This window comes from Cantharellus anzutake, assembly GCF_015039405.1.
Source record: "Cantharellus anzutake strain C23 chromosome Unknown EI90scaffold_11, whole genome shotgun sequence".
Lineage (NCBI taxonomy): Eukaryota > Fungi > Basidiomycota > Agaricomycetes > Cantharellales > Hydnaceae > Cantharellus > Cantharellus anzutake.
In genome coordinates, this window is record NW_024066961.1 from 1338881 (window position 1) to 1365259 (window position 26379).

General features: G+C 49.5%; 8 protein-coding genes across 8 annotated transcripts; 5 read left to right on the plus strand and 3 right to left on the minus strand.

The window, feature by feature from the left end:
- Window positions 1-127: 127 nt before the first annotated feature.
- On the minus strand, window positions 128-1953 carry EI90DRAFT_3046321 (uncharacterized protein; the record flags this gene model as incomplete). Its single annotated transcript, XM_039059469.1, has 10 exons — window positions 1850-1953; window positions 1637-1719; window positions 1415-1583; window positions 1200-1288; window positions 1007-1051; window positions 836-924; window positions 722-781; window positions 626-670; window positions 411-566; window positions 128-244 (listed from the first exon to the last, which is right to left on the minus strand). The coding sequence occupies exons 1-10, from the start codon at window positions 1867-1869 to the stop codon at window positions 128-130; spliced, it is 873 nt and encodes a 290-aa protein (XP_038919408.1). The 5' UTR covers window positions 1870-1953.
- Window positions 1954-5358: 3405 nt separating this feature from the next.
- Window positions 5359-8086, minus strand: EI90DRAFT_195545 (uncharacterized protein). The gene is made up of 2 exons (XM_039052375.1): window positions 7164-8086; window positions 5359-7105 (listed from the first exon to the last, which is right to left on the minus strand). Exons 1-2 carry the CDS (start codon window positions 7881-7883, stop codon window positions 5720-5722), a joined length of 2106 nt encoding a protein of 701 aa, XP_038919409.1. The 5' UTR covers window positions 7884-8086; the 3' UTR covers window positions 5359-5719.
- On the minus strand, window positions 8087-9237 carry EI90DRAFT_195973 (uncharacterized protein). The gene is made up of 3 exons (XM_039052376.1): window positions 9019-9237; window positions 8813-8963; window positions 8087-8758 (listed from the first exon to the last, which is right to left on the minus strand). The coding sequence occupies exons 1-3, from the start codon at window positions 9105-9107 to the stop codon at window positions 8291-8293; spliced, it is 708 nt and encodes a 235-aa protein (XP_038919410.1). The 5' UTR covers window positions 9108-9237; the 3' UTR covers window positions 8087-8290.
- A 3559-nt stretch (window positions 9238-12796) lies between these two features.
- Window positions 12797-13570, plus strand: EI90DRAFT_2860344 (uncharacterized protein; the record flags this gene model as incomplete). The annotated part of the gene is made up of 1 exon (XM_039053796.1): window positions 12797-13570. A coding segment is annotated over one exon (774 nt), but the record flags the coding sequence as incomplete, so codon positions are not given.
- A 3561-nt stretch (window positions 13571-17131) lies between these two features.
- EI90DRAFT_2912163 (uncharacterized protein) lies at window positions 17132-17443 on the plus strand (the record flags this gene model as incomplete). Its single annotated transcript, XM_039054448.1, has 1 exon — window positions 17132-17443. A coding segment is annotated over one exon (312 nt), but the record flags the coding sequence as incomplete, so codon positions are not given.
- An 852-nt stretch (window positions 17444-18295) lies between these two features.
- EI90DRAFT_2912087 (uncharacterized protein) lies at window positions 18296-18493 on the plus strand (the record flags this gene model as incomplete). Its single annotated transcript, XM_039054447.1, has 1 exon — window positions 18296-18493. One exon carries the CDS (start codon window positions 18296-18298, stop codon window positions 18491-18493), a length of 198 nt encoding a protein of 65 aa, XP_038919413.1.
- Window positions 18494-19667: 1174 nt separating this feature from the next.
- Window positions 19668-20332, plus strand: EI90DRAFT_3119844 (uncharacterized protein; the record flags this gene model as incomplete). The annotated part of the gene is made up of 3 exons (XM_039063252.1): window positions 19668-19922; window positions 19973-20117; window positions 20169-20332. The coding sequence occupies 3 exons, from the start codon at window positions 19668-19670 to the stop codon at window positions 20330-20332; spliced, it is 564 nt and encodes a 187-aa protein (XP_038919414.1).
- Window positions 20333-20892: 560 nt separating this feature from the next.
- EI90DRAFT_3119845 (uncharacterized protein) lies at window positions 20893-21792 on the plus strand (the record flags this gene model as incomplete). The annotated part of the gene is made up of 4 exons (XM_039063253.1): window positions 20893-20944; window positions 21014-21257; window positions 21310-21672; window positions 21720-21792. The coding sequence occupies 4 exons, from the start codon at window positions 20893-20895 to the stop codon at window positions 21790-21792; spliced, it is 732 nt and encodes a 243-aa protein (XP_038919415.1).
- Window positions 21793-26379: the final 4587 nt, after the last annotated feature.

A 26379-nucleotide genomic window follows, 5' to 3' on the forward strand; every position in this document is an offset into this window, starting at 1 on the left:
AATGTATGCCGCGAAAACGGCGCAGTGGGAAGTTTATGATGGATAATACCCCTTCCACGGTATAAATATGCAGGAGTGCAGCGCGCTATACCCCCTTGACGGACTTGGAACTGTGTTGAGTGGCTCATTAGTCCACTGCTTTGCTCCGTGCCGATTGGGGCTCGAGGAGCTGGTTCGTGCCATCTGGCTGCACATGCGCTGGGTTCTTGCCTGCTTCTAATGAGCTACGGTACGGTTCAGAAGTCTGGCGGCGGGATGATGGGTGATGAGGCCATGAGTGCAGGGTTTGGTGACACTAGGCTTACCGAACCGATTCTCAGGTGCTGGGACCTTGTTGTGAGGATTTCTCCGTTCTGGGCGTCCGAGTCAGTCGTTGGCCCTCCAGTGGTAGTCATCAAGTAGAAATGTACATTGGACTCGTCGGGATTGACCGCGTCGGGAGAATCTTGAACGGGGGCATCCGCATCCCCACTCTGTGGCAATATAGGACCGAGGGCTATGTCCTCGTCGGAACTGCCCCGTGAAGTGATGCGGAGAACCAATAGTAAAAACGATAGATAATGTATCTGCACAGACAACATCAGATTTCCGCATGTATAAATGTTGAACATAAAGGAAAACTAACTGGTCCCGACAGAACCGACAGCAAATCCATGACAAGTGGATTGGGCTAGTGGTAAATCAGCTGGTCTGCGAGCTCTCGTCGGATGATGTCTCTCACCCAAAAGAGGAGAAATCCTCTTGGGAGTTGTATTGGGACAACGAAGAGGAAACCAAGAATCTTGAGAGTTATTTAATACGGTGTGGCGTTTGACAAGTATGAGCCTTTACGTACACAACGCTGCCTCCATTTGAACAATGTTTGCTTCAACGCGTCATCACACGATGATCGTCGCAGCCCTCTGCTGAGAATTCGCCATTGATCTACATGCCAGAGGAGGAAGAAAGTGGTAGCGAAATCCATGAGCAGGCAGACGGTGTCAGTGAACATGGCCGTCGCCATTACGAGATTTCATCGGAGATCGTGTGAACTGATGGGATGGAACGGAAACTGTAGTATGAGATCGCCACGATGAGCAAAGAGCAGCAAGAACTTATGGCCCCTGCTTCGCTAAAATTACTTCGTAAATAGACAGTGCTGTTGAAGATGTTAAATGAAGGAAACGTGTGAGACACAATAGCGCTGGACTCAGCTGCACAGAGGAAAATTGTGAAGACCCAACAAAATAACACAACTGGGCGAGTCAAACGGCAGCAGCTCACGCATTTACAGGTAGACCGTAAGGCTCTGACCATAGAGGCGTTAGACACTAGGGTGGGTGATGGAATGGCGAAGACCTTGCCTAAAGCCCAGGAATACTGGAGGCAAGCACAATCAGAGTGGGAACACAGTCAATTGTCAGAATTATACTACTCACGGTGGAGAGCGCTGATTGTCGGAACAGAGAGTAAAATAACACAACCTTGCAGCGTTAGTTCGTTGAATAAATGTCCTGGAAGATAGGTCGAGGCAATGATCAGAGCCTCAATATTCTGGTACAACAGCATACTGATATGTTGGATAATTAGAAGGGTCCCAGTAACTATGTGGGAACAAATGTATATCGGCTGGTGTGATCCTGGTTATGGAACTCACCAATTTGTGCCAGGTGTAATGGTACGAGTAGTACAACAAGGATCAGTAAGCCCCGCAGAGCGGGACGATGCTTCCCTGAGAAGCTTATAGTCCACAGTGCCGCGGAGGCGCCGGAGACAAGAGTAAGTAGGGTGAACCCCACAACGCAAAGTGTGATTCCAATGTCCACACGTCAACCACGTTGATCATCGTATTTGAACGCGTGTGACTTACTGGGGGGCGATCACCGCCATCGAAAGGAATATTTTAGGGGAAGGGGAACGCTCAGGAAGTCAACAACAAGAAATCCTTACGGTGAGGAAAGTTGTTGAACCCTCGGATGCAAATGCTATTGTGCTACCATCTCGAAGCGACCCAGGTGAGGCCATCCTTCGGCGAGCTAACTACAGTGGCTAGGTCAACATCCTTCGAATCTCATCGTGCAATTTATTTTCTGCCACACCAACTGGTGCTGCTCACACGATCCTGGGCTGGCGTGTGGCGTGTGGTGTGAGGCATGCCGCTTGAATGGATTTATTTGTCCAGATCACGAACCCCGGAATGGTTGTTTCTTGCCACTCGAAATCCAGAAAATCAGGACTGGGCGTTCCAAGTCCGTGAAGTAAATGAGCTGAGCAAGACAGAACAATTCACCTTGTCAAAACGTCTTCACTCGACTGATTTCCTCCTAACACCCAGTACTATCTTTCAGATCAGCAGTAGAGTAGGAGCGCGCACGCGATGTCTGGCTTGTAAGGTCTCCCATGTATAATCAAGCCGAGTGGCAATTCATGAACCCAAAGATGTGATGTTGGATAGAAGAATTAGACAGGAGCGATGAAAAAACGTTTACAAGGTATGTATTTCCTCCATCGTTTGGTATTTGAATTGATACCGTCAAGTTCTCGACCTCTTTTTAGCCAAGATTTCGTTGCGTGTTGATGCCCAGCGAATTTCAGCGCGTATCGTCACGCACTGGTATGCTCGAAGAACCCAAAGGTTCGTGTTAATCGCATAACGTCAGCTGAAGGGGTAAGTAGACGCAAATGCGTACTTCGAGGCGCGCGATCCTAACTCCTCAAGTCTGTTGGCAGGATTCAGACGTCGACAGCATAAGAGCTTCGGCCGAAGGCGCGCAATGTGGCTCTGATTGATCTACCATCAATTACGGTGAGTAGGTGATGTGGCCCAATAGTACGGTGATAACATTGGGGTCTGGATTGATACTACAATGAGCGACAAGGGGTACAGGCGTCTAATATGCTGGATAGAAAGGGTGAGAGAGGCGTGTGGCTGAGAAGGGCACTAGGGGCTGTCGAACAAATCAGGCTAATTCGACAAATTGGCTCGATGATCCCAACGTTTGGAGCCGGAGCAGGAAGACTCAGCCTATATATAGCCAGGACATCAAGGCTTCCAGAATCCCATAGCGCATACAGTATGGGCCGCTGCGATTGGTTGCACTGTTGCGTTCTAGTCTAGGCCGGATTGCCAGCGTTGAGTCCAGGTCCAGGGGTCAACACTTCAAACAAATAGATAAGTCATTAGCAACAAAAATCTTTGGATGTGAAGTGAGCTTTCATTCTAACTGATGGAACCTTGAAGTCTGCAGAGATAATTAGGCATGACAAAACAGTTACTGCCTGCGCGCGGCATTCTGAATGCCAGCCCTCGGCGAACGCCGCTTTCAAATTTTGTGTTCAACCTACACTGATCCATCGGCGTGCGGCCATCCCTTGTGCCTTGCATCCCTGTAGTCGTCTCGCTAGGTTGCTCATAGCTCTCGCCCTTTTTTTACGACCTTATCAGGCCGTTGAGTCTTCTTTGTTGTTGCGCGATTATTTGGAACAACCGCAAGTAATACACTGGGCGATCTGTAAACTTCCTCGGAGAGAAGTTTCTCCAAGAGGCATTATTGTCACATCCAAGAACCCAACACCGTGTTTCCTCTCCTAACAGATCAATTTCCTCCAAACATTTCACCATATGAACGCTTCTTGTCAGAAGGCTCTCGATGCAGTTCCACACTGACGCATATCGCATGCTTGCACGGAATATTCGTGAGATCGAACGACACATGTGTAGCACTACTGATGGACCACTTAGAACCTACTTACTCGTCTTGGTGATTCTCCCAGTCCGGGACTTCGTCTCGGGGCTCATACGTTAATCGCACTGGATTCTGCCTTCTGCATCTGGCGCCTCGGTACTCGAATTATGTGTCCTTTTCCCCGTCTTGCGATGTGTAGTCGCCCATTTCGCGCAACATTATACACTGTTCTTTCGCTGACTCATGTACTCACGGGTAACGCTGGGCATGTTGTCTTCAAATGATGCAACTGCCCCCAAATGAAACCCAAAGCCGCTCCGATGTACCAATGAAGAAGTTCGAAAGGGAAATACGTTGACACTGCAACTCACGCAAGTTAGCTCCAAAAGCGTGAGTGAGAGCATGGGCGGTTGCTGACCCTCACTATACTAGTTATTACTTGTCTGCGGGTTAGTTGAGAGTGCGCTGTACACTACTCAGGACGGCGCTTCTCCCGGAAATTTTTCGACACGCGAAAGCGAAAGCGAAAGCGAAATATGTATTACTCACGAGGCTATCAAGGAAGAAAATGCCAAGCTCGCCGAGTTGTTGGTTTCCGGATCCGGGAATCGGCAGTGCGCTCTCCAGATCGGTGCTCATTAGAAAGTGCACTTCATTACTTGTGAACCTCGCGAAAGCAGCATGAGAATCAACTCATTTCAAATCGACCCCGGTCAGGTTCCTCGATAATGAGACAAGCGCCCTCGGTGATGATTATTAGACTCCTGAGTCATCTCACACACTGATGATCGATCAAATGGATGGTTTTCGGCTCCGACCATCCACTGGCCGAGCCGGCGTGTTTGTGCACAAAGTTGAGTGCACGTCGACACTGCTTTGAATTCCAGCCGCAAGGAATCTTGGCGAAACCCCATGCTTCATGGCTGGAACGAGTAGCGTACATGAACAGGCGGTTCTCGTTTCCTCCAATGATTTATATTTACCTTTAGGATCGCAAAAACCAACGGCCTCCCTCTGGGCAGCTCCGCCAATCTTATGCCCTTCCTCCGTGCTGAGACATTCCCTTTCCTTCCTAAACATGCGTTTGTGACTCCGATGAAATCCTGGATGGCCATTCTTGGATGAAGTAGTCCCGGGAAATGTAATGATAGAGAGCGAAAGCGTAATCTCGTGGTTTTGCTGAACTGATGTTCGCTTAGTCCGACTTTGAATGGCCAGCAATGACATCACATTGAGGTCACACAAGATGAGCCTTGCCCCACAAATTTCACATGGCCTCTGGACCGATGCTTGTGTCAACCGTGGAGACGCCGCGCAGACACACGCAGACATGCACAGCCCTCTCAGGGTTATACCGTCATCGCGAAAACGCTATCGGTTGAGTAAGGCTAGAGTCCCCTGTTCTCGCAGCGGAAGGTAGTTACGAGAATAGATGCGGCATAAGATGTGCAAGGAGTCGAGACCGAAGTCCTACATAATTGATACAGATATGGAGTATGAAGTGGACAAGAATGATAGCAATATGGACTACTGTCATAACGCCTCACGTCACGACTAGGCAATGCAGCTGTCTGTACATACTTGTTGGCCTTGACAATATTCTCTTTCGCGGCAGGACAAGTGCTTGCCAACTTGGCTTTTCCAATTCCACTCAACGCAGTGAATGATTGTCGGCTTTCTGGCCGATCAAGTATGTTTCCGTATGTCTCGGGGAGGGATGATGGGGATATAACGATGGTGAAGCAGAGTTCAGCCTTGTGGACCGGTATTCAAACTGGGTGATTGTCCCGGACACGCCGCGTGATATACATATAACTCCGGACGCTTACATGGGGTTGACGACATGCTCGCTTCTTGCATCTTCCAAGACATGTACAAGCATCAGAGGATTGGGAATGAAGTCAGTGATAGTATAATATTGGCTCCTGACCCGCGGCCCTAGGCATGAAAACAGGTGGAGTCTACATTACCAAGGCTACGCCAAAAACACACGGTAGCGAGACTGCAGACTGATCATGTCGAACCCGGAGTGGATGATATCAGATAAATGATAACTACTGGTGCAGGAGTCTGAGCCTTTCTTCACTTACGAGGAGCGCCTCAGAACGGCGTCCAAGATTGTCAAGAGATATTACAAGATTCCCGAGCGCTCGAGCCAAATCTGGGGTGTATGACGCCGGATGGGTGGCAACTAGCTCGCGCCAGAGCTTCACGCTTTCTTCATTTGCAAGGAGTGCCTCAGAATGTTGTCCAAGGTTGGTAAGTGATGCATCTAGACTCCCAAGCGCTCGAGCCAAATCTGGGATGTATGGGGTTGGATGGGCAGCAACTAGCTCGCGTGAGAGTTGCACACTTTCTTTGATCACCGTGAGCGCCTCGGAATGGCGTCCAACTTTGTCTAGTGATACTTTAAGATTCCGGAGAGATCGAGCCAAATCTGGGGTGTATGATGCTGGATGGGTGGCAACCAACTTGCGCCAGAGCTTCACACTCTCTTCATTCACAAGGAGTGCCTCAGAATGTCTTCCAAGGTTGGTGAGGGATGCATCTAGATTCCCAAGCGCTCCAGCCAAATCCGGGGTGTATGATGTTGGATGAGTGGCAACTAGCTCGCGCCAGAGTTGCACACTTTCTTCAATCACTGTAAGTGCCTCGGAATGGCGGCCAACTTTGTTGAGTGATACTTGAAGATTCCGGAGTGCTTGAGCCAAATCTGGGGTGTACGATGTTGGATGGGTGGCATCCAGCTCGCGCCAGAGTTGCACGCTTTCTTCGATCACCATGAGTGCCTCGGAATGGTGTCCAACTTTGTCGAGTGATACTTTAAGATTCCGGAGCGCTTGAGCCAAATCTGGGGTGTATGATGTTGGATGGGTGGCAACCAGCTCGCGGCAGAGTTTCACACTTTCTTCAATCACCATGAGTGCCTCGGAATGGCGTCCAACATTGTCGAGTGATACTTTAAGATTCTGGAGCGCTCCAGCCAAATCTGGGGTGTATGATGTTGGATGGGTGGCAACTAGCTCACGCCAGAGTTGCACACTTTCTTCGATCGCTGTGAGTGCCTTGGAATGGCGTCCAACTTTGTCGAGTGATACTCCAAGATTCCGGAGCGCTCCAGCCAAATCTGGGGTGTATGATGTTGGATGGATGGCAACTAGCTCACGCCAGAGTTGCACACTTTCTTCAATCACCGTGAGTGCCTCAGAATGTTGTCCAAGGTTGGTGAGTGATACAAAAAGATTCCAGAGTGCTTGAGCCAGCTCCGGGGTGTAGGACTCTGAGTCCACAGACACAAGGGAATGGCACAGTGCAACCGAATCACTTGCCAACTCATATGCCTCCTGCAATCTTAAAAAGAATGCAAGATTCCCATTCACATTGCCAAACACTTTGACCAACATGTGAATGACTTCTTTGGAGGCCCGATCAACGTTCAACTGAATGGAACATGAGACTGAACAAGTGCCCCAAATGATCGCTTCTGATGATTCGTACCTTGGCCCATTCAGGGAACAATGATATACTGATATACCCTTCTGTCCTCACACAGACTTCCACCCAGCGCGATATTTGCTTGTTGAGAAATGCGTGAATAGGCCCATTGGGCACCTCCAGTGGCTCCTGAGTTTGGTTGAGATGATGCATGAAATGCCGACATGCGTAATGGACATGTTCAGACAGCGCTTCTTGAGGAATGGGGGGCAGCTTAGCTTTTTGGGGTAAGTCCTCAATCAGCCCCAAATCCTTCATAGTGGGAAGATCTTTATTCAAGATTTCGATGCAGCGCAGGGCCACTCTATTGTTCTCCCTCCTCGCATCCACTCCAAATCGACCAAGTATGGGTGATTGTGGATCAACACGGTCCATGAGAAAGTCACGAAAGGATTGGTGCAGAATACGAATTGGCTTGCCAGGATCCCTTATTCCTGAGACGAGAGGTGAAAGTTGAGCTAATGTATATCGGACATCCGACTCCAGCAGTGGTGAGAGGATAGCATCCCAGGCCGCAACAGACAGTGGCTTCTGTGCAATTAAAATTGCTCCCATCACGATCGAGTAGTCATGCACGAAATCATCATCGTTCCAGTTACACTTCTCCAAAATACTCGCATACAGCCTATCCATCATTTCCTCAGCGGATGCCTTTGATCGGTTGAGATCTTCATCCAGCAGGTTCTTCAGCATCTTCACAGCATCACTACTGCTGACCTTCATGTAATCAAAGACAGTACTGATCCAAATGAACAGGCCGCCCGCCCGCTCCCGTATGCTTTGGACTAATGTATCTTCTTCCCCGATCCCATCTTCCAAACCAGGATGCACGTCCTTCAGTTCGTGTAGTTGTGATTGGATGTAGATAGAACAGTCATGCAGGTTAGCATCGTCCGAAAGATCGATGGTGAGGCGATCGATAGGGTAATTAGGTGATAGGAAACGATCAACGAGGTCAAATTGTCTCGAAGTGAGAAAGAATTTGATGTTAGGTGGTAGTTTTGGGACTGCTTTCCGAAGGATATCGGCAAGACGTGGGAATGACTTTGTGTCGCACTCATCTAACGCATCAATGATAATCACAATGGGACGGTCAGACGAGGATGTCCTGAGACGGAGAGGTTCAGCCACTAGTTTTTCGAATTGGGTCGGGAATGAGGCAGTTGAGAGGGCTGGATCCTCCTGAAGAGCGGATATGAGGAGGCACGGTATGCAGGGTCGTGGGTTGCCAGAGATCGAGCCATGCCGCTGAAGAGATGGTCCGGCCGCGACTGCTCGCCTGCTTTGAAAAAGAAGCTTGCTGATGACATTTTTTCTCTTTTACACTCCTCTGCGATCGAGAGCGCAACAGACGTCTTGCCGGCACCGGCCACGGCCGTCAGCAGTAATACACGATTCTTGTTATCCTCCGTGGCACGACACCACGACATAATACGCTCGATTAGATCAATCCTGGTGTCTGGCAGGCACGGGTGAGTTGAATCGTGATGGGGGACAATGGGATATTTGAGTTCATTCAGAACTGAGAAATCTTCTACTCCACGAGTCAACCGATCCTGATTGTTTGCCATTGCACCAACCGTTAAGTTTGTCTGCAGCTATGTGGTTTCGATGAGATCAGAACAGAAACATTATCGGTCAAACGGAATTACCTGGAACATTGCCAAAGCTTCGCTAAAATCTTTCTTTAAATCATCGATCCTACTGGGGTTTTTCATATGAGAGAACAAGTTGCGGATACCAGACTGCCCCTTCATCTTTCCACGCAATCGACCGATTTCGATTCGAATGCGCTCCAGCGCCCTACAAAGTACCTACGTTATAGAACGGTTTGGCCTGCATAGCAGATACTACTTACTCGCTCAGCTTCTTGATGCTTTCCATCCATGGCTTAGGCTCTCCGTTAGATCCATCATACGAATCGACGGCTGTAACCACATCGACCATGGCATCCCCGATATATTTTCCAAAACGCTCCCATTCTTCCTTATTTCCCCTGAACTTCTGCACAATGCGGATTGTCAACTTCCTTTCCAGGATCGGTATAAATTGTTACTAACTTTGATTTCAGTGAGGATGAAGAGTGTGGCACCGGTGGCGGCCTGTAGAGGAGGGAACACGCCCGAGGCAGAATCGACGGCGGTGAGAATCGGAATTGCAACATCGCCTCCAACGGCGAGGAGATGATTGACCCTCTGCTTCAGCGACATGGTCAACAATGGGTGGATGGAAGGGTGGGGAGGAAAGGTCGGACGCGCAGCGGGTGGTGACAGTCAAGTAGAGGCTGCGCAGTTCACAGCCATGAGATCGCTGCAAGGCGTAATTCATCCCATTGGCGCACTGATGGAAAGTCTTGCGGCGGATTCCATTCTCTAATGCAGAACCAACTGAGAAATCGATCCTAGCTGCTTACACCCATCTATTTGGTCCTGTTCTAGGTTCGCTACGGGAGGTTTGATGCAAAGTTCGGCAACAGGAACGAACATTCCAGGAAGGCGCGGGCTGTTGCATATTCGCAAAATGCGCTCCGCAAGTAACAAGGGGATAGCGGAATGGGAGGATTTAGCATTACCACCACAGCTAAGGATCTTGCCGTGTCACTGTGAGGGCGAAGCAGGTAATGGTACGTCTAACAATGGTGTCCTGACACAAATTTGAAATTAATGTTTGTTTTCTGATAAGTGCGTGTTCTGCGAAATAGATACACGAAAATAAAGAAATAACCGTCCTCCTTCGTCCCAGATACTCCATTGACAAGTCACTTTATCGATATTCCCGTCGCCACTGTACTCACGGCCTCTGGACCGAAGCTTGTGGGGACAATCACTACTCTCCAATTTCTGGAAAGTCCATTATATGAAATTACAACCAACTGGAAAAGGGAATGAAGCCTCATTCCATTCGCAATCATTGAGGGTCGGCAACCAAGGACTAGAGACTAGTGGGGCACCCAAAAATGACTCCGAGGCAATGCGAGGTTACAGGACCCCCACCGATTTTATTGTTATCATTAAAAATCAATTCGACAATTTTTTCAATTAGCATTTTGATTGACGCGGTGAACAAGCGCTTAAGTTATATACTTAAAAGTCAGGCTCCCTCAGAATCGTAGTACGACGAATCTGCGGCATTTAAGGAACAGTCCCAATCACTTGAATGGTGTGAACCCATTGTCACGAGATTGGCTTGGCGTGCACAACGTGTCCTACCCTTGAGCCAAGTATGACCAACCCCGCTGTGTTCATCCCTATGGATAACTCGTAAAAATCCTTCGACAATGGGCATTGCTTTCATTGTCAGGTCATGATGGGTCATTCCTCGCATCCAAATCCCTCGGTCCTTCCCCACCTGCTGAAGGTATAAGACGAAATGATGGACTAGCGATGTTGTTGCTCAGTCCCGTTGTATGTGAACTGAGGAAAGGTTGGGTTGTCCAAAAATTAAGATTTTATTCCTGCTACTCTGTAGCGGGTCATGGAAGCGTAGACTGAATGGCCATGCACGATTATTTGTTATACCCCTTTTTACCTCAGCTTTCTGACACATTACATTATCTCATCTCGCTTACGGTCTGCTAAACCTCCTTTCCAATGTCCACGTGGTCTACCACCTGGCCCCTCACTTTTGATCTTCCCGACTCCTACCAGCACGACATCAAGCGTACATGTCCACTACACCATGTCGTCTTTTCAAAACTTAGCCTTTTTTCATGGTTCGTGGCCGTACATTCTCCTATCCACTGACGAGTTTTCCAATTACCATCTCACCAAAGAAACGATAGCTCACGGCCTGTATGACTTCTCATTAACGATCAACGAACAACGGACTTTATTCTTACGCCACGTTATGTGTGCTCGTTGTCATTCCAGTGATTTCCAAGCGTGTGTTGCTGTTAGATACTGATCCGGGGTCGGGCACCAAAGGTCGCCGATGCGGACCGCTAAGGGCCGCGATGCCTCAGACAAGGCCCGAGGGTAGGGCATTTGGCCTCAGCAACTCTAAAGGGAGTGCTGTGCCCCCTAGTTGTCTCTTGGCCCTCATTTCGAACTTACTGGGGCTGCCTTGTTGGGGTCAGGGCTTGGGGTCGTGGTCAAGTCGATATTAGAGCTAAGGTACTATAATGTAGTATACAGGATATATATATGAAGGTGAAATGAATAGAAGCAGACCCGGGCCGAAGGCCGAAGGGTCCGGAAGCAAATAGGAACAAAGAGCGGGGTTGGCCGCACCGCGGCCGGCAATGACCGAGGGTCAAAACAAACAATAACAGATAAATAAACGAAGGGGTGTAGGGCCGCGATAGCGGCGATGGTATCATAGCGGAGTAGGCGATGTCGCGGAGTCACGCTAGGTCGGTACCAGAGGCGGACTCGGGGCAGGGAGGTCGGTGTGGCTGTGGGGGAGTCGGCCAGGTGCAGGGGAGCCTAGGGGCAAGCGGGGAAGTGAGCAGGGGGTCCTCAGGGAGGATAGGGCTGAGGTCGGGGCTCGCGCTCACGCTCGCATAGCGGTAACGGGCTCGGGCGGCATCGGGACGGGCGGCTAACGGGCCGGAATGCACGGCCGTGACAGTTGCTCACCGCTCTCGATATCCCTTGCATGATCTCTTTCGGCACGCTCTTTTTCAGTACTTCCTGTCTTCTCATGCCTCGCATGCCCTTTTGTACTCTGTGTGCTTGGCTGTTTACGCTATCGACCCTAATCATCCTCTCCCCTCTTTCAATACCTGCCGTGAGATGTTGCTCACTTTCAATAACATCCAGCATGAATTCCCCACTGCATTCACAATTTTGTGATCACTTGAATGTCTTTCTCAACTTCAACTGCTAGTGCTTTGTTGGTTTCATGGTTTACTTAACAGTGTGACTTGTGGATATGCTCCACATGAACATTTGCGTACGATTGTGTTCGAACATATTGTAAGCGACAGCCCATGCGATTTTGGCATTCTGGAATCATCCGTTCCGGACTTTTGCACCCACTGTTCCACACTTCCTACCTCTGACCATCAAAGACAGAATTATCGGGCTCAATTTATTCGCTGGATTGTTTCCGTGGAGATTCGTGACCGAGTTTTGAGACGTTTGATCAACCATTTACACCTCAACTGCGATTCAACAGCTTCTCTGGCTGATATGCGTCAGTTGTTGCGGGAGCACGCAGATCTCTCCACTCTACCTTGCGTTCAACTTTCGGAAATTCAATACAATGAATGGAAACAACAATGTGCCCGATGTTGGCCTGAGAAGCTTTCGCCTGCAACGAAAAAAGCTCTGCTGGCTAAGTACTATACCTTACTGGGAGTCCCCCACCTGTCGATTTCTGTTTGTGCAGTATGTGGTGAAGCCAAAAATTCAGATGAAATGCTCCCCAACCCTGCAAACATGACGACGTACAACCTCTCTATTCTTGAACTGAACCTCCCCGCAAGTGTTCCTCAGCCTATGGCACAGATGCCCTTGCTTCAGAATTTGGCCCTTTGTCCAGAAGGCATTCACTCTGACTCTCAATTTCTCATCTGCCAGGTTTGTCATTTGGGTTTGAGGTGACAGTGTATACCGTCAACGGCAATTGCGAATGATTTATACTTTGGGCCTGTCCCTTCATGTCTTAGCGATCTTACTTTAATTGAGGAAGCATTAATTGCCAGACGACATGCAAAAAGTTGGATTATTCATCTGCGTGATGATTCTTCTGGTAACTCTCATGCTACAGGTGCCGCTTTCTCTTCAGCTAATCCCACCTCTCAAAGAGCGCTGAAAGGTCACATAATCGTTTTTCCGGCTAAACCCGAGGCTCTTGCTCCTTTTTTGCTGCCACCCTTGGGAGAAGTGTTAACAGCAATGTGTGTTGTATTTGTTGGTTCTAGCAAACCCTCAAAGGAATGGCTGCTGAACAATGCACGTCCTTTATTAGTTCAGCATGAGAAAGTGTGCCTGGCTCTAGAGTGGCTAATTGCCAACAATCTGTTGTATGAAGGTGTGATCCTGCACAATGAGTCCTTGATTGAAATCCCTCTTCACGATATAGCTTCAGTCCCCATTGAGCAGCATGAGAGCTCTGTTGCTGGTGATGCCCAAGGTGCATGGTATGATGACTTAATGCCAACAGATTCCACACTGAATGGTTTCGCGCTTCACAGTGAGAGTCTTCTACAAGGTGTACTGGTCACAGATATTGATCTGCGTGGTTCAAACTCAGCAGAAATGGCAGCCGCTGCAATTCGGCATCTCAAACGACCCAATGGTGAAATCGGAGCACACATTCAGGTCGGTCATTCTGCTGACCCTGTCAATCATTACTCTGACCCTCACTTGTTACCGCTTTTATACCCTACATTATTTCCTTATGGAATTGGGGGTTTTCATTTGTCTCGAACCACACCGTTAAGTTTAGAGAAAATGGTTAAACACCTCTTTTCGTTATCAGATCGCAGATTTCAAGAACACTACTCCTTTCTCTTCTTGGTTTTCAACATCATTCAATGCCAAAAAACATCACTTCACAGCAAACTCAAAACAACACACCAAAATTTTGATCACGTGGCACACAGCATCTCTCAGATTTCTACCCAGAGCTTTGAAGCAACACTGGCTCGATTAGCGAATGGCGGGCTTTTCACCCTGCAGAATGAAGATGAGAAAGCAATTTTTCGTTTGATGAAAGATGTGTCACTAATTACGTCCAAAGTCCCCGGCTCCCAAAGCGCTCGCTCACAGATGCGGAAAGAAATTCGTGCTCTAATTTTTCATCGTGGGCCTCCGAGTTTTTTTGTGACAATTAACCCAGCTGATGTCTACAATCCTTTAGTCAAATTTTTGTCCGGAGCAGAGATCAATCTGGATGCATTGTTGCCGGATCAAGTGCCATCTTACTGGCAACAAGGAAGTGCTGTGGCATGCAATCCCTTCTTGGCAGCCCGGTTCTTCAAACTGGTGATTGACGCTTTTGTTTCCGCAATTTTGGGTCACACCAGAGTGGATGAGATTAACGCTGATGGCATACTCGGGCCTTGCAGTGCATATTACGGAACAGTAGAAGCTCAAGGGAGAGGTACGTTACACTGCCACATGCTCATATGGATTGAAGGTGCTCTCAATCCTCAGGAGATAAAAGACCGGGTGCTCAAGAGCCATGATTACACTTGGCGTGATAAACTACTGGATTTCCTTGATGATACAATTTCCAATGGGCTCCCTCAAGATCATACTGATGTGAGTTGCGTATCTGATCAATTTCATCTGTGCAGTGTTCGATGCCATCCGGATACTTACACTCCATTGGAATGTGAACAAGATTTGTTCAATTTGGTTAAAGCGTGCCAGATGCATAAACATACTGGGACATGCTACAAATATGGAGACACTGATTGCCGCTTCAACCTCGCTCCAGATAACACATGCACCTCAAGCCACATGGACGCGGACAGTGGTGAGCTCCATTTAAGGATTTCTGACAGAATGATTAACAACTACTGTGAGACAATGATTAAAGCAGTCCGATGCAACATGGATATCAAATTCATTGGGTCTGGCGCATCTGCCAAAGCGATTTTGTACTACATCACGGATTACATCACCAAGTCACCTCTCAAGACTCACATTGCATATGTGGCACTGCAAGCAGCAGTTTCCAAGTTGCAGAGCGCCACTCCAACACCCACATCTTCGAGCCCAGAGCATGCTAAAAGCACGTTAATCAAATGTGCTAATGCCCTGATTGCAAAGCAAGAGTTATCCGCTCCCCAAGTTGCATCCTATCTACTTGGCTATGATGATTATTTTTCCAGCCACAAGTTTTGATCTTTATTTTGGACTCCTTTTGTAACTTACGTGGCAGAGGTTATTCCACAGTCTGATACCTCGTCTATTGGTGAGAGTTCCTCTACTGCTGATCATGGCTGCATTTTAACATCCAACCGTTCATCTGGGCACATCCATCACCTTCCTTCTCTGCTAATGGACTACCTTGCCCGAGACCACTCCGTTTGTTTCGCCCAAATGAATGTTTGGGACTTCGTGTCTTGGGTTGACAAAGTGCGCATTTCAGGTTCTTCAGGGACAGACGAAATGGATCCTGGTGAAGATCAAGGTACTCAGGATCGGCCCCATCGCTCACCGTACTCATCCCTTAATGAAACTCATCCACAACATACCACCCACTTTCTCCGCAGGCGTCGACGGCAACTCATTCCAGTTCCAATTGGACCTAGCCTACCGCAGCGGGACAATGATGCAAATGTTGAGTATTATTCAACTGTTATGCTCACATTATTCAAACCTTGGCATTCACCATTCGATCTCTTGGGTCATTCAGCTTCTTGGTCTGCAGCATTTGAAGAGTTTGTACAATGCGCTTCAGACTGAGTTCTGGAATTAATGAAGAACATTCAGGTTCTGCACGAGTGCAAAGACAGTCGGGATTTAGACTATGCCAAACGTTCTTCCAAATTGCGTTCTACTGTGATTGCATCAAACCCGGGACTTTGTGTGGCTGACAACAACGAACTTATAGATGCCGACGAAGAGCAATCCATTCTACACCGTTTACTTGATATAGATGATCAAAGCAATAGCCAGCGGAATGGAGATGAAGTGGATGTCAATAATGCGGTACATCATGCACTGAACACTGGGCTTTTTTTGGATGACACATCCGAAGAGTTCCTTTTAAACTCTGCCTCTTTAGAAACACTCAGCTCTGCCTCCTCCAGTACTGATGCCTTTGCAGAGTGCATAACGGATCATGGCACCTTAGAGTCAGTTTGGGCAAATGACTACAAATCTCGTAAGCATGCGGCAAAAGAGGCATTGAAATTGTCTCTGCATGCTAGCACTATGCTGTCTCCAGTTGCGATGGATGCCATGTCTCATGCTGCCTTGATGAACAATGATTCTTACTTGAACAACGCTAATGGGGATTTCCATGCCGACATCACTGCTCATTCCCCCGAAATCCTTCCCATCGCTGTTGCTGAGATTATAGAATCAGTATCTTCTGAATTTTCTCTCAACTTAGAACAATGGCACGCATTCCTGCTGGTGGCTAATCATGCTGTACATCATATTGTGGTTCCTAAGCCCCTCTACATGTACATGGGTGGTGCTGGGGGAACGGGTAAAACTCAAGTGATTAAAGCATTGACAACCTTCTTTACCGCAATTGACCAATCACGTTGACTCCGTTTGTGTGCTTTCACAGGTGCAGCAGCTCAAAACATCAATGGGAACACTTTGCACTCTGCACTCAATTTGAACCAATTGTCAAGGATGTCGAAGTCGAATGGATCTCAAAGTCGATCGGAATTGGTGCAATTTTGGTGTGGAGTGGACTACCTATTCATCGACGAGGTGTCCATGATCGGTTGCGAGCTGTTGACTGAGATAAGTGCTGCTCTCTCACTTGCCAAAGAAAATCCTGATGCTTTCGGGGGTATGAGTGTAATTTTTGCAGGGGACTTTTGTCAGCTACCACCAGTCGGTTACACTAGGTTGTACACTGCTTCGAAGTTGTTGGTGAGTAAGACAGCGGACTCAGCAACAGAACGAGGTCAAAAGAAACTGAAGGGATGCCTTTTATGGTCGCTGGTAGATACAGTCGTATTTTTAAAACAATCCATGTGCCAAGATGGTGAACATAACAGCGCATTCCGTGATCTTTTGAGCCGACTGCGATTTGGCAACTGCTCAACTGCAGACAAAGCCCTTTTAGATACACGACTAATTCACAACTTCCGCATTCAGGAGCTACAATCCAATGGGTGACAGTCAGCTCCAATCGTCACGGCTTCAAATGCAGTCAAAGACGCGTTAAATTGGTATGCAGTCAGAACTTTCGCAGCCCACAGACAAATTCCACTCACAACATACCATGCTACCCACGAAATCAAGAATCAGCGTATTGATCACACTGCCCTTAACGATCGCCTGTTGAACTTAACTTCGGATTCTCAGACTGCATACACCAGTGGTTGTTTACCCTTACTTCCACAGATGCCGGTATTGGTCTGCGAAAATTTCGATGTCAGTGGTGGTATTGTGAACGGTAGTGAGGGCATTGTGCAAAGTGTCCGTTATACTGTGGATGAAGACGGCGTGCGAACCGCTACAAGTTGTATAGTGAACATCGAAAACTCTTGTCCGGAGCCTTTCACTGATCTCACCCCACACCAGTGTGTGATACTACCGAAATCAATCAACATCAAAGTTACCCACCCTTTTTCAGGCGAAACTGTTAGAGTCAAACGATCCTGTCAAAAACCCGTCGGTTATGGAAGAGGGGGGTAAATGCGTGAGTCCGAATGCAGGCGGGGCTCAACTAGAGGGGGGTCCGAGGGCTCCGGTAGTGAACCGAAGCTTCTCAGGGAGCCCGGTTCTGCTGGATGGTACAAGAGGCTCTAAGAAGGACGCGGCCTCAGCGACTCGGAGGGAGCGCTGTGCCTCCGTTACGTCTCAGTTAGTCCTTGTATTTCTTATGTCTGAGGTGTCTTGTAGAACAGGGACAGGATTCACTCAGAGGGACTTTGGGTGGCATTTTAGTCGAGATTAGAACTGAGGAACTACAGGTTCTAATCTACGTGTATTTATTAAAGGAGGATGGGGAGGACTTTAGTCAAAGCCCGAAATGACAAAATGGGGAAAACACCGAAAGGTACCAAATGATACCGAGAGGTACCGAAAGGTTCCGAACGATATCTAAAACGGGGAACCGAGGTGTCGGGCCAAGGAGGGCGGAGTTGGAGGCCGGAAAATGAATGGGGAAGACAAATGGATAAAGGGGGTTAGCCGACTGAATGGTAGTAAGAAGGTAGTCGTGCTAAGAATGGGAGAGGACTAATAAGTGATAACGTGAGGGAGATCACCGAAGGATGCGGGTAGCTCCGAAAGCGGAGTTGCGTATCCGAAGGATGTTGGGTGACTCAAATAAATGAAATGGGTGGAGGAAGGGTTTAAGGGCATGTCACGGGATGTCGGAGGTCCGTCAGGATATCGGAGCAAATCCGGGATCTCCGAATGTTCCGACTCGGGACCGAGGTTCCGGGATGGGAGTGGCCAAGGTTCGGTGTGCCGCAACCAGACCGGAGCTGAGACAGTCAGGAGGGAAGGTGACTTGGAGAGTGGGGAGGCAAGGTGTAGGGGATGGTGAAGTTGTTAGGAAGGTGTGATGTGGTGGGAGTGCGTGGGGTCGGGATTCCGGGATATGACAGATCCCAGCTGCCGTTGCTCCCCGCTTTTTGCATTACAGACTACAAATCTCAAGGGAAGACTCTACCCAAAGTTATCCTTGACTTGGAGAGCGCACACTCCATCCAATCAGCTTATGTGATGCTTTCATGAGCTATGGGTCTCGGAAATTTGCTAATCTTGCGGCCTTTCAACTCTGGATGGATCATTTCTCACATGAATGGAGACTTGCACAAAGAATTGAGCCGTTTACAAATGTTAGAGTGTGATACGATCTTGCGCACTTCTTCACAAGCATTTCGACATGCAGAAGCTGCGAATTGGAAATCAGAGTTGATGGGGGACAGCGGCCCAGCTTCAACAGGTGAGCAGCCTCATCTCCTCGTTCCTCTCAAACTTACCTTTCTGTGCAATCTAGGGAAAGTTTTCAGGCCGCCGGACTCTCCTGCAAGAGGGAATATGAAAAAACGTCGGAGAATTTGATTGAGAGTGGGTAGAAATGATCCTCACGGTTCCTTTGTGAAGCCTAGGTTAGTTCTCTACTTTGTTCCTGAAACTCAGCAGGACCTGCTGATTTCCTCCTGATCCAGGTGTGTTTGACTGTGGGTGAATCTACCCTGAGTTCGAAATCAAATGCAATGCCACCTCTTTGCATGTGCTTTCAAACATGAAACCTGCTAATCCACTTCTACTTAAGATCGTGGCATTGTGTCAGGGCACACCCGCCTGACCCGGCCCCACCCGGCCCAACCTGACCCAGTACCCTGCCGGTCCACCCTTCCTTACCTCCTCCCCCTTTCCCTTCTTCCCCCCTCATCCTCCCCTCCTCAGTTTCTCCTTATCTTACTTCTTCTTTATTCTCCCTTTATTCTACATGGACGACTTTCTCTGTATCAATGTACAATTGACCCATCTGCAGCGCGCCCACCATGTACCCGGCCTGGGCACCTCGGGCGACTTCCCGCTGTGCCCAGCATGCGCGCCTGCACTGGATGCCCTCGGGATCTCCCATGGAGACACCCGGGTGGTTACGGCTGTGTGCGAGGGTGACGTGGCACCCGTCATGTGATCTAAGCCGCATGTATATAATGATAATAACAACTTTCCACTTCAGTCTAAGTGGCCAGGGACCACTGTCCCGCATCGGGCCTGTCAGTACGCACACCCGATCCGCCCCCCGCCAGGCTCTCGGTCCCGGACGCTACACCCGGACCCCCTCAACCCCGGACAAGTCCCTGACACATTGTGATTCTGGTCGCTCATCTCCATCGTCATCAGCTTCAACTCTCCCCTCAATGTCTAACAAAAGCGTGTTACTATTTGCTCTATGGATTCCGGAATCATCTCGCGCCTCCTTACTCATGCCCAATCTGAGAACTTTTTGGGTTCAATTAACGCAGAAACTGTGACTTATAAGAGCGCTGCCTCTGCAAATGGTCAATCCCTTCGTGGGTCCTGGGTATCTCTGTCCGACTGCAATGTGCTGGCAGAATTCAGCTTCTTCGGGGTGATCTCCAATGCCGAAGTGGGACCTTATGGTAATCAACATGCTGCTCCTTTTACCGCTTGGCATGAACAAGGGGTTCGTTTGTTCTCATGGATTTGGACTGTTTGTTTTGAATTCTTTTCCAGCATGCAAAAGTCAATGTGACGAAGTACCAGATTCATTTAAGTATCCCTCCTTTGGCACCACGTTCTATCAAAACATTGTTCACGAATCAAATTCGAGGATTAAATAAAATTAAGAATGCATCCGGGTTAGGACTGCATTGTGACGGTATCGGGTTTCATTTCGTCATTTTTCACAGCACTGCTGACTGCCTAATAGAAGACACCGTTGAAATCAGAGAGAATGAGTTTGGGTGGGTTTACTTGGATGACGAAAATGGACCCTACTTTCGCATTGTGCACCCCATGTTTTTGGAGAGTCGCAATGGTCCAACGAAAGAGTCTGTCAGAGACCAGGGTCGAGACGAAGGAGTGTCTCCGTAACGGAGGGCTTCGGCCTCAGCGACTTCTGCCAAGAGCGCTGTGCCTAGTGACACGTCCGTGCCCTAACTTACTGACTGGCAATTAGAACCTAGGGGGGTAACTCTAGTTGATTTTTCTACTGGGGCGTAACCTATGTACAAGTGGGATATATATATGGTTACAGCGGGGACGGGTCCGCAATTGGCGGAACCGAACGGAGCGGAGCTAACGGGGTTTAACCATTAGCCGACTGAATATTACCGATGAGTCGGTTCACGGGGTTAGCGGAAAGGCAGGCGATAACCCAGAAACGGAAAGGAGGGATAAGCCCGAAGGTGGACTCTGCAGGGCAGGCAAGTGTATTGCCCAGCGGAGGCGGGGGTGCGCTAGCGGACGTCGGAGCTGTCCGGAAGTCTTCGGGGCTCCGTACTTAGGGAGGCGTAGGTAATAAATTGAAATGAGGGGGTGGTGACCATCGAGGGGCGCCGAGAGGATTGCGGAATACGGGGGCTCCGAGGTTAGTGAGGGAGGAGCGGAGTTGGAACGGAGGGATCGGAGGGACTGGAAGTCGATGGCCGGGGATGGATATGACAGAGTCCAAGAAAGTAAGTGTGTCTGTGGCGTTGGAAAAAGGTGCGTACTGTGATACAAGCTTTGCCGTTGATGCGGGGGTTATTCTGAGGTTGGCATGTTTTGCTTTAGATGAGGGCTTTGAGAGCTGTGTGCCAGTTAAGGAACCGGTTCTCCCCTCCGTGCCTTCTGAGCTGCAATGGGACCCCGAAGGGAATTTTCGCCGAGCTTTGCCGTCTCTGGCGACACAGAGGGAGTTCAAGTACCAGGTGGACCTTCACGCCTTCGATGACAATGGACTGGACATTCCGCGTGATGGTTTGGATATGCTGTTCACTGAGGGTATGGTGGTCATCGGGACGGTGTCTCTGCATTTGTAAGTGTGATGCATTGCTGTGCTGAGTAAAGACTGGAGTCGTTTGATGCAGCACGCGTGCACGCAATACCACCAAAGGGGAAATACGCTCCTTCCAAATTCATTGGACAGCTGTTCAAGTTGTTGGTCAGATCAAGGCGCTATCCATCGAGCCTTTGACTGTCACTTCCTCCAGCAAAAAAAGGTCGGCAGACGGTGATCAACCTGGACCTGTCAAGAAGCGTGGTCCATTTTTCATGTGTGGCTCTGCGCCCAGTGAATGTTCATCTCACACGATCTCAGAAAAAAGTAATGATGATGCATACGCTTCCTCCGGGATTGCGGAGAACTTGGTGGTGGAGGAAAAGATGGCATCAGAGAAGGAGGTGGTGGTTCAGGTTGAAAAGGGTAAAGGAAAAGAGGAGGACATCTTCATGTCAGTGCTTTCCATTGCATTTATGATTGGTTTCTGATTAACTGCAGGAGATCTATTGGCGTCTTTCCTGACGCAACTTTGAATGATGAAGGAGTAAAAGAGAGTGCTTTGGATGATTAATAGTTTTCGAACTGGTTCTGTACACAATGATGTTCGCCCCGCCTTGTGTATCGTTTCGGGAGATTCTGATTGTGTTGACATATATAACTTTGTATCCCGGAATTCAATAACATTGACATCATTGCAACTCTTGACCCCCCTTTGCGGTGTGCATCACTGTTCAGTTCAGCCAGTGTACTATCATTCTACTGGTTCACCCCTTCATGACAAAAGGTTTGGATCGAAAACTTAGCGCATGCGCTCGCATCCCCTTCTCATACCAATATGCGAACTCATTATAGAGGGCTTCATTGCAAAAGAAAGCTGGCACAGCTACGTTTCTGCAGTTCTATAACCTCGGAGCCTTTGCAAATGGGTGTCATCTGACATCCAGGTTATAGGGTCGGTCATTGGTACCATGTTCCTGGCAGACAACCTTGCGTTACCCCTGAACGGCCACAAAGCGTTCTGGTATTCTTACTAAAGGCAGCATTCAAGGTGAACTCATGTTCCCCCCCAGCCAAAAATGATGCGCATCTTTGAAGAACCTCAAGGCCGCGGGTGCTTGCACCACCACGGGCTCATTAGCACAACTCCGATTATCTGGCGCACCACATGCTGGTTCCATATTGGTCATTACCTATGTATCTGGTTGCCCATTGAGTTGGCTGCACTCAGGTGAGTGGAACAGTACGTTCCGATACTCTGCTGGACCTAATGATTCACAGTGAGCACCTTTCAGTCGATGTGGGCAGTATGATGTTCGAAGAGTGCCAAGGACGCAGGTGATCTCATTACCACGTGTTTGCTCTCCCTCCCAGGCAAGGGGTGGTTTCCATCTTTTTTCTATATTCTAACTGTGCTTTGGAACTCTCAGTGATCAAGATACTGCCGAGCAATACCAGCCATTGGTGTAACAACTGCTGTCGAAGGAGTCAAGGATTTGTGATTCGGTGATTGGTCTGTATGTAGCTGGTTCTGACATTGGTGGTGTCTGAATCGCTCCCGCAACTGAGCCAAATACATAATAGAGATAGTTGTTGGGCAGTCTGTTGTTGGGACCTTCGTCCTGCCGTGCAAACACCACTGACAGTGATTTCTAAGATTGCTTGTAATGAGGTTTACTGCGTGCAAGAGATGTGTGTCCACTGGTGCTTGTTTGCTTCTCAGTGGGTTGAGTGGTGGGTTTTGCCCCTTCAGGTGGCGCTCGTCAGTTATAGTCAGGTGCTATGAATGCGCACTGACTTTGGCATGGGTGTCACCAAGAAAGGTAATTGGCAAAAATCTAAGATGCCACATGACTGTCAGGGTTCAGCACCCTGCCTTAGGGTGCCCCGGACTCCCCACCTACTTTACCCCCTTTTATTCTTTGACTGTTGCCTTGTTGTTGCCTTTGTGTGTTGTGTACATGTGCGCACGGGATAGCGTGGGAACTTTCTGAGCGAGCAGCTCGCCCAGAACGTTCCCACGCTTACTGGGCACTGCCACCTGGATGTTCCCTCCGGGTCACACTACACAACTCTAGGAGCTGTATAGTTGTGGGCATGTGACCCATTCCTTTATATAGCAACCATGCGGGGAGATGAGACCTTTACCCTTCTTCTCATCTCATGCCCCGCATAGGCAAGTGTATATTATCTTTCCTTTTACTATACATCTCATGCCCCGCATAGTGTGAGGACAGGCCAGATGGGGGTTGAGGTCAGGGAGCCTCCGAGTCCGAGGCCGGGCCCTGACAATGACTCAACATCACCAAATGTGAGTTGGTCATAGTGTACACCAAGTGTAAGGACTTACAATGTGTACCCACACATTGTCTGTCCTTTGCATACTTTGCATCAAGTGCGACTGCAGTCGCACTTCAGTACCATAGATAACCTGTATAATATAAAGCCGCATTACATCATGTAGATACATGTATATAGGATGTGCGGGTAGTGTCAGGGCTCAGTCCTCAATCGGGGACAGCCCGACCTCAGGCCTAGGTGTGTGCAGTGTTCCGGGTGGCTGGGTGCTAGACCCTGTCCTCAGCTCCTCAAACTCACTGAAGGGACTAAGTGGGGATTGAGTTGTCATGTATTACAGAGGGTAACTACAACTTGCCTAAGCGGGGATTGAATTGAGAAGAAGGGTAAGTCTCCCTATTCCCCGCTTGGCTACTATAAAAGGGAAGTGTACTGTACAGTTCGTAATGTGACTCTGGGTAGAAGCCGAGCATGTTCCCACGACTCGGAAAAGGTGTCACATGGGTTAAGGCGAGTTGCTCGCGTTGACCCACGTGATTTTTCCTGCGGGCTCACATGCGGGCTGAAGTTGTGAGAGATATGTAGGGATGGGGAGGTCAGGGAAGTGGGGGAAGTCTGGGAGGGTGGTTCTGGGGTGTGGTTGGGTGCCCTGACATCACCCCCCCTCTATGCCACTTCACCTTGAAGTGGCTGTGGTCCGTGGTTGGGGGGTTTCCTTTATCCTCCTTGGTCTGGGGGCTTCTGGGTGGGCCTGGTGGAATTCTTTCAGGGGGTCTGGGGAGTTCTCCAGGTTCTCTCTGGGGAGCCATTCATTTTCTGAGTTTGGCCAGCCAGAGAATTTGACGAAGTACCAGAGCCGTCCATACCGGTACCTGGAATCCAGGATTTTCTCCACTTCATACTCCTCTTCTCCATTCACGATGTCCGGGCCAGGGAGCAGGTCTGCATGGCGTTCGGAGATTCTGTCTGGGGCATAGGGGCGGGTGTTTGAGACCGAGACTACCAGGTGAATTCCTCTTTGATGGGCCGTAAGCTGTAGCTTTACTGCTGCTGGGGATACCACCTTGACAATCTGGAAGGGGCCAATTCATCTGTGGTCAAGCTTCTTGGTTGGTCGGTCTGTCGTTTAGTTTTGAGTGTTGAGTGTTAGACACTGGTCTGGGGTCGGCACCGAGGGTCACCGTTGCGGGCCGCTATAGGCCACGATGGCTGTGGTGCCACACACAAGGCCTGAGGGTAGGGCATTTGGCCTCAGCGACTCTAAAGGAGCGCTGTGCCCCCTAGCTGTCTCTTGGCCCTCATTTCAGACTTACTGGGGTTGCCTTGTTGGGGTCAGGACTTAGAGGTCATGGTCAAATCGATATTAGAGCTAAGGTACAATAAAGTAACATACTGTCAGGGCACACCACCACCACCACCTCCTTTCCTTTTCCCTCATCCTCTCATTCTCTCTTCTTTCCTTCTTCTCTTTTTCCTTTTCTATCTTTATACGGACGACCTCTCTTTCTTTCCTACACTTGTAGCACGGACGCGTCCGACGCTGAGCACCCCATAGGGGCACCGCAACACCGGACACACCGCACACTCCTACTTGTATCTCCCCTCCAACACTCGGGATCGACCATGGAGCCACCCGCAGTAACCCGGCTTTGTCCGAGGGTGACGTGGCACCTCCACGTGACCCGTTCACACATGTATATAAACTAAGCCGAAGCAGGACCGAAGAAGTAACCTTCTTCTCATTTCCCACTTCAGGCAAGTACCCTAGTTTAGTCTAGCTTCCGACCCTAATAACAATGCATTTCCCGCTTCAGCCTAAGAAGCCACACAGGGACGTAAGCCTGAGTGAGGGCTGCCCACTATACGGTCTCACTGCCCTGCTGCCGTCCAGGCCGCTAGCGCCGAGCGCTACGCCGCTACCCCTGCCTTCCTCGAGCCGTCCCTGACACTGAGGCCGAGGTCCTTCCATGCTAAGTCTCCGATTCCACTCCGGAGTCGTCCGAATCCACTTGGTTCTAACAGTATTTCGGACTCCACGTTGCTGTTGTCCAGCTCCGACTTCTAGCACCTGGCATCCGACTGCGATTCCACCTTCCGCAGTCGACCGCACCCTCTGCTCTGGCTTCAGGTAAGCCACCAGCACCTCCCAGCCACTTTGGGCGCCCCTTCCGAAGTCCTGGAAGCAGGTGTCAGGGCACACCCGCCTGACCCGGTTCCACCTGGGCCCACCTGGGCCCACCTGGGCCCACCTCACCCGCTCACCCGCTCACCCGCTCACCCGCTCCCCGCTACCCATCCTTCCTCCCTCTTCCCCTTCCTCCCTCTTCCCCTTCCTCCTCTTCCCCTTCCTCCCTCTTCCCCTTCCTCCCTCTTCCCCTTCCTCCCTCTTCCCCTTCCTCCCTCTTCCCCTTCCTCCCTCTTCCCCTTCCTCCCTCTTCCCCTTCCTCCCTCTTCCCCTTCCTCCCTCTTCCCCTTCCTCCCTCTTCCCCTTCCTCCCTCTTCCCCTTCCTCCCTCTTCCCCTTCCTCCCTCTTCCCCTTCCTCCCTCTTCCCCTTCCTCCCTCTTCCCCTTCCTCCCTCTTCCCCTTCCTCCCTCTTCCCCTTCCTCCCTCTTCCCCTTCCTCCCTCTTCCCCTTCCTCCCTCTTCCCCTTCCTCCCTCTTCCCCTTCCTCCCTCTTCCCCTTCCTCCCTCTTCCCCTTCCTCCCTCTTCCCCTTCCTCCCTCTTCCCCTTCCTCCCTCTTCCCCTTCCTCCCTTTCCTCCCTCTTCCCTCTTTCCTCTTTCTCCTTTATTTCACTCTCCCTTTCTGTTTATTCTTTCTATTTACACGGACCACCTTCCCTTGTATCATTGTACTGTTGACCC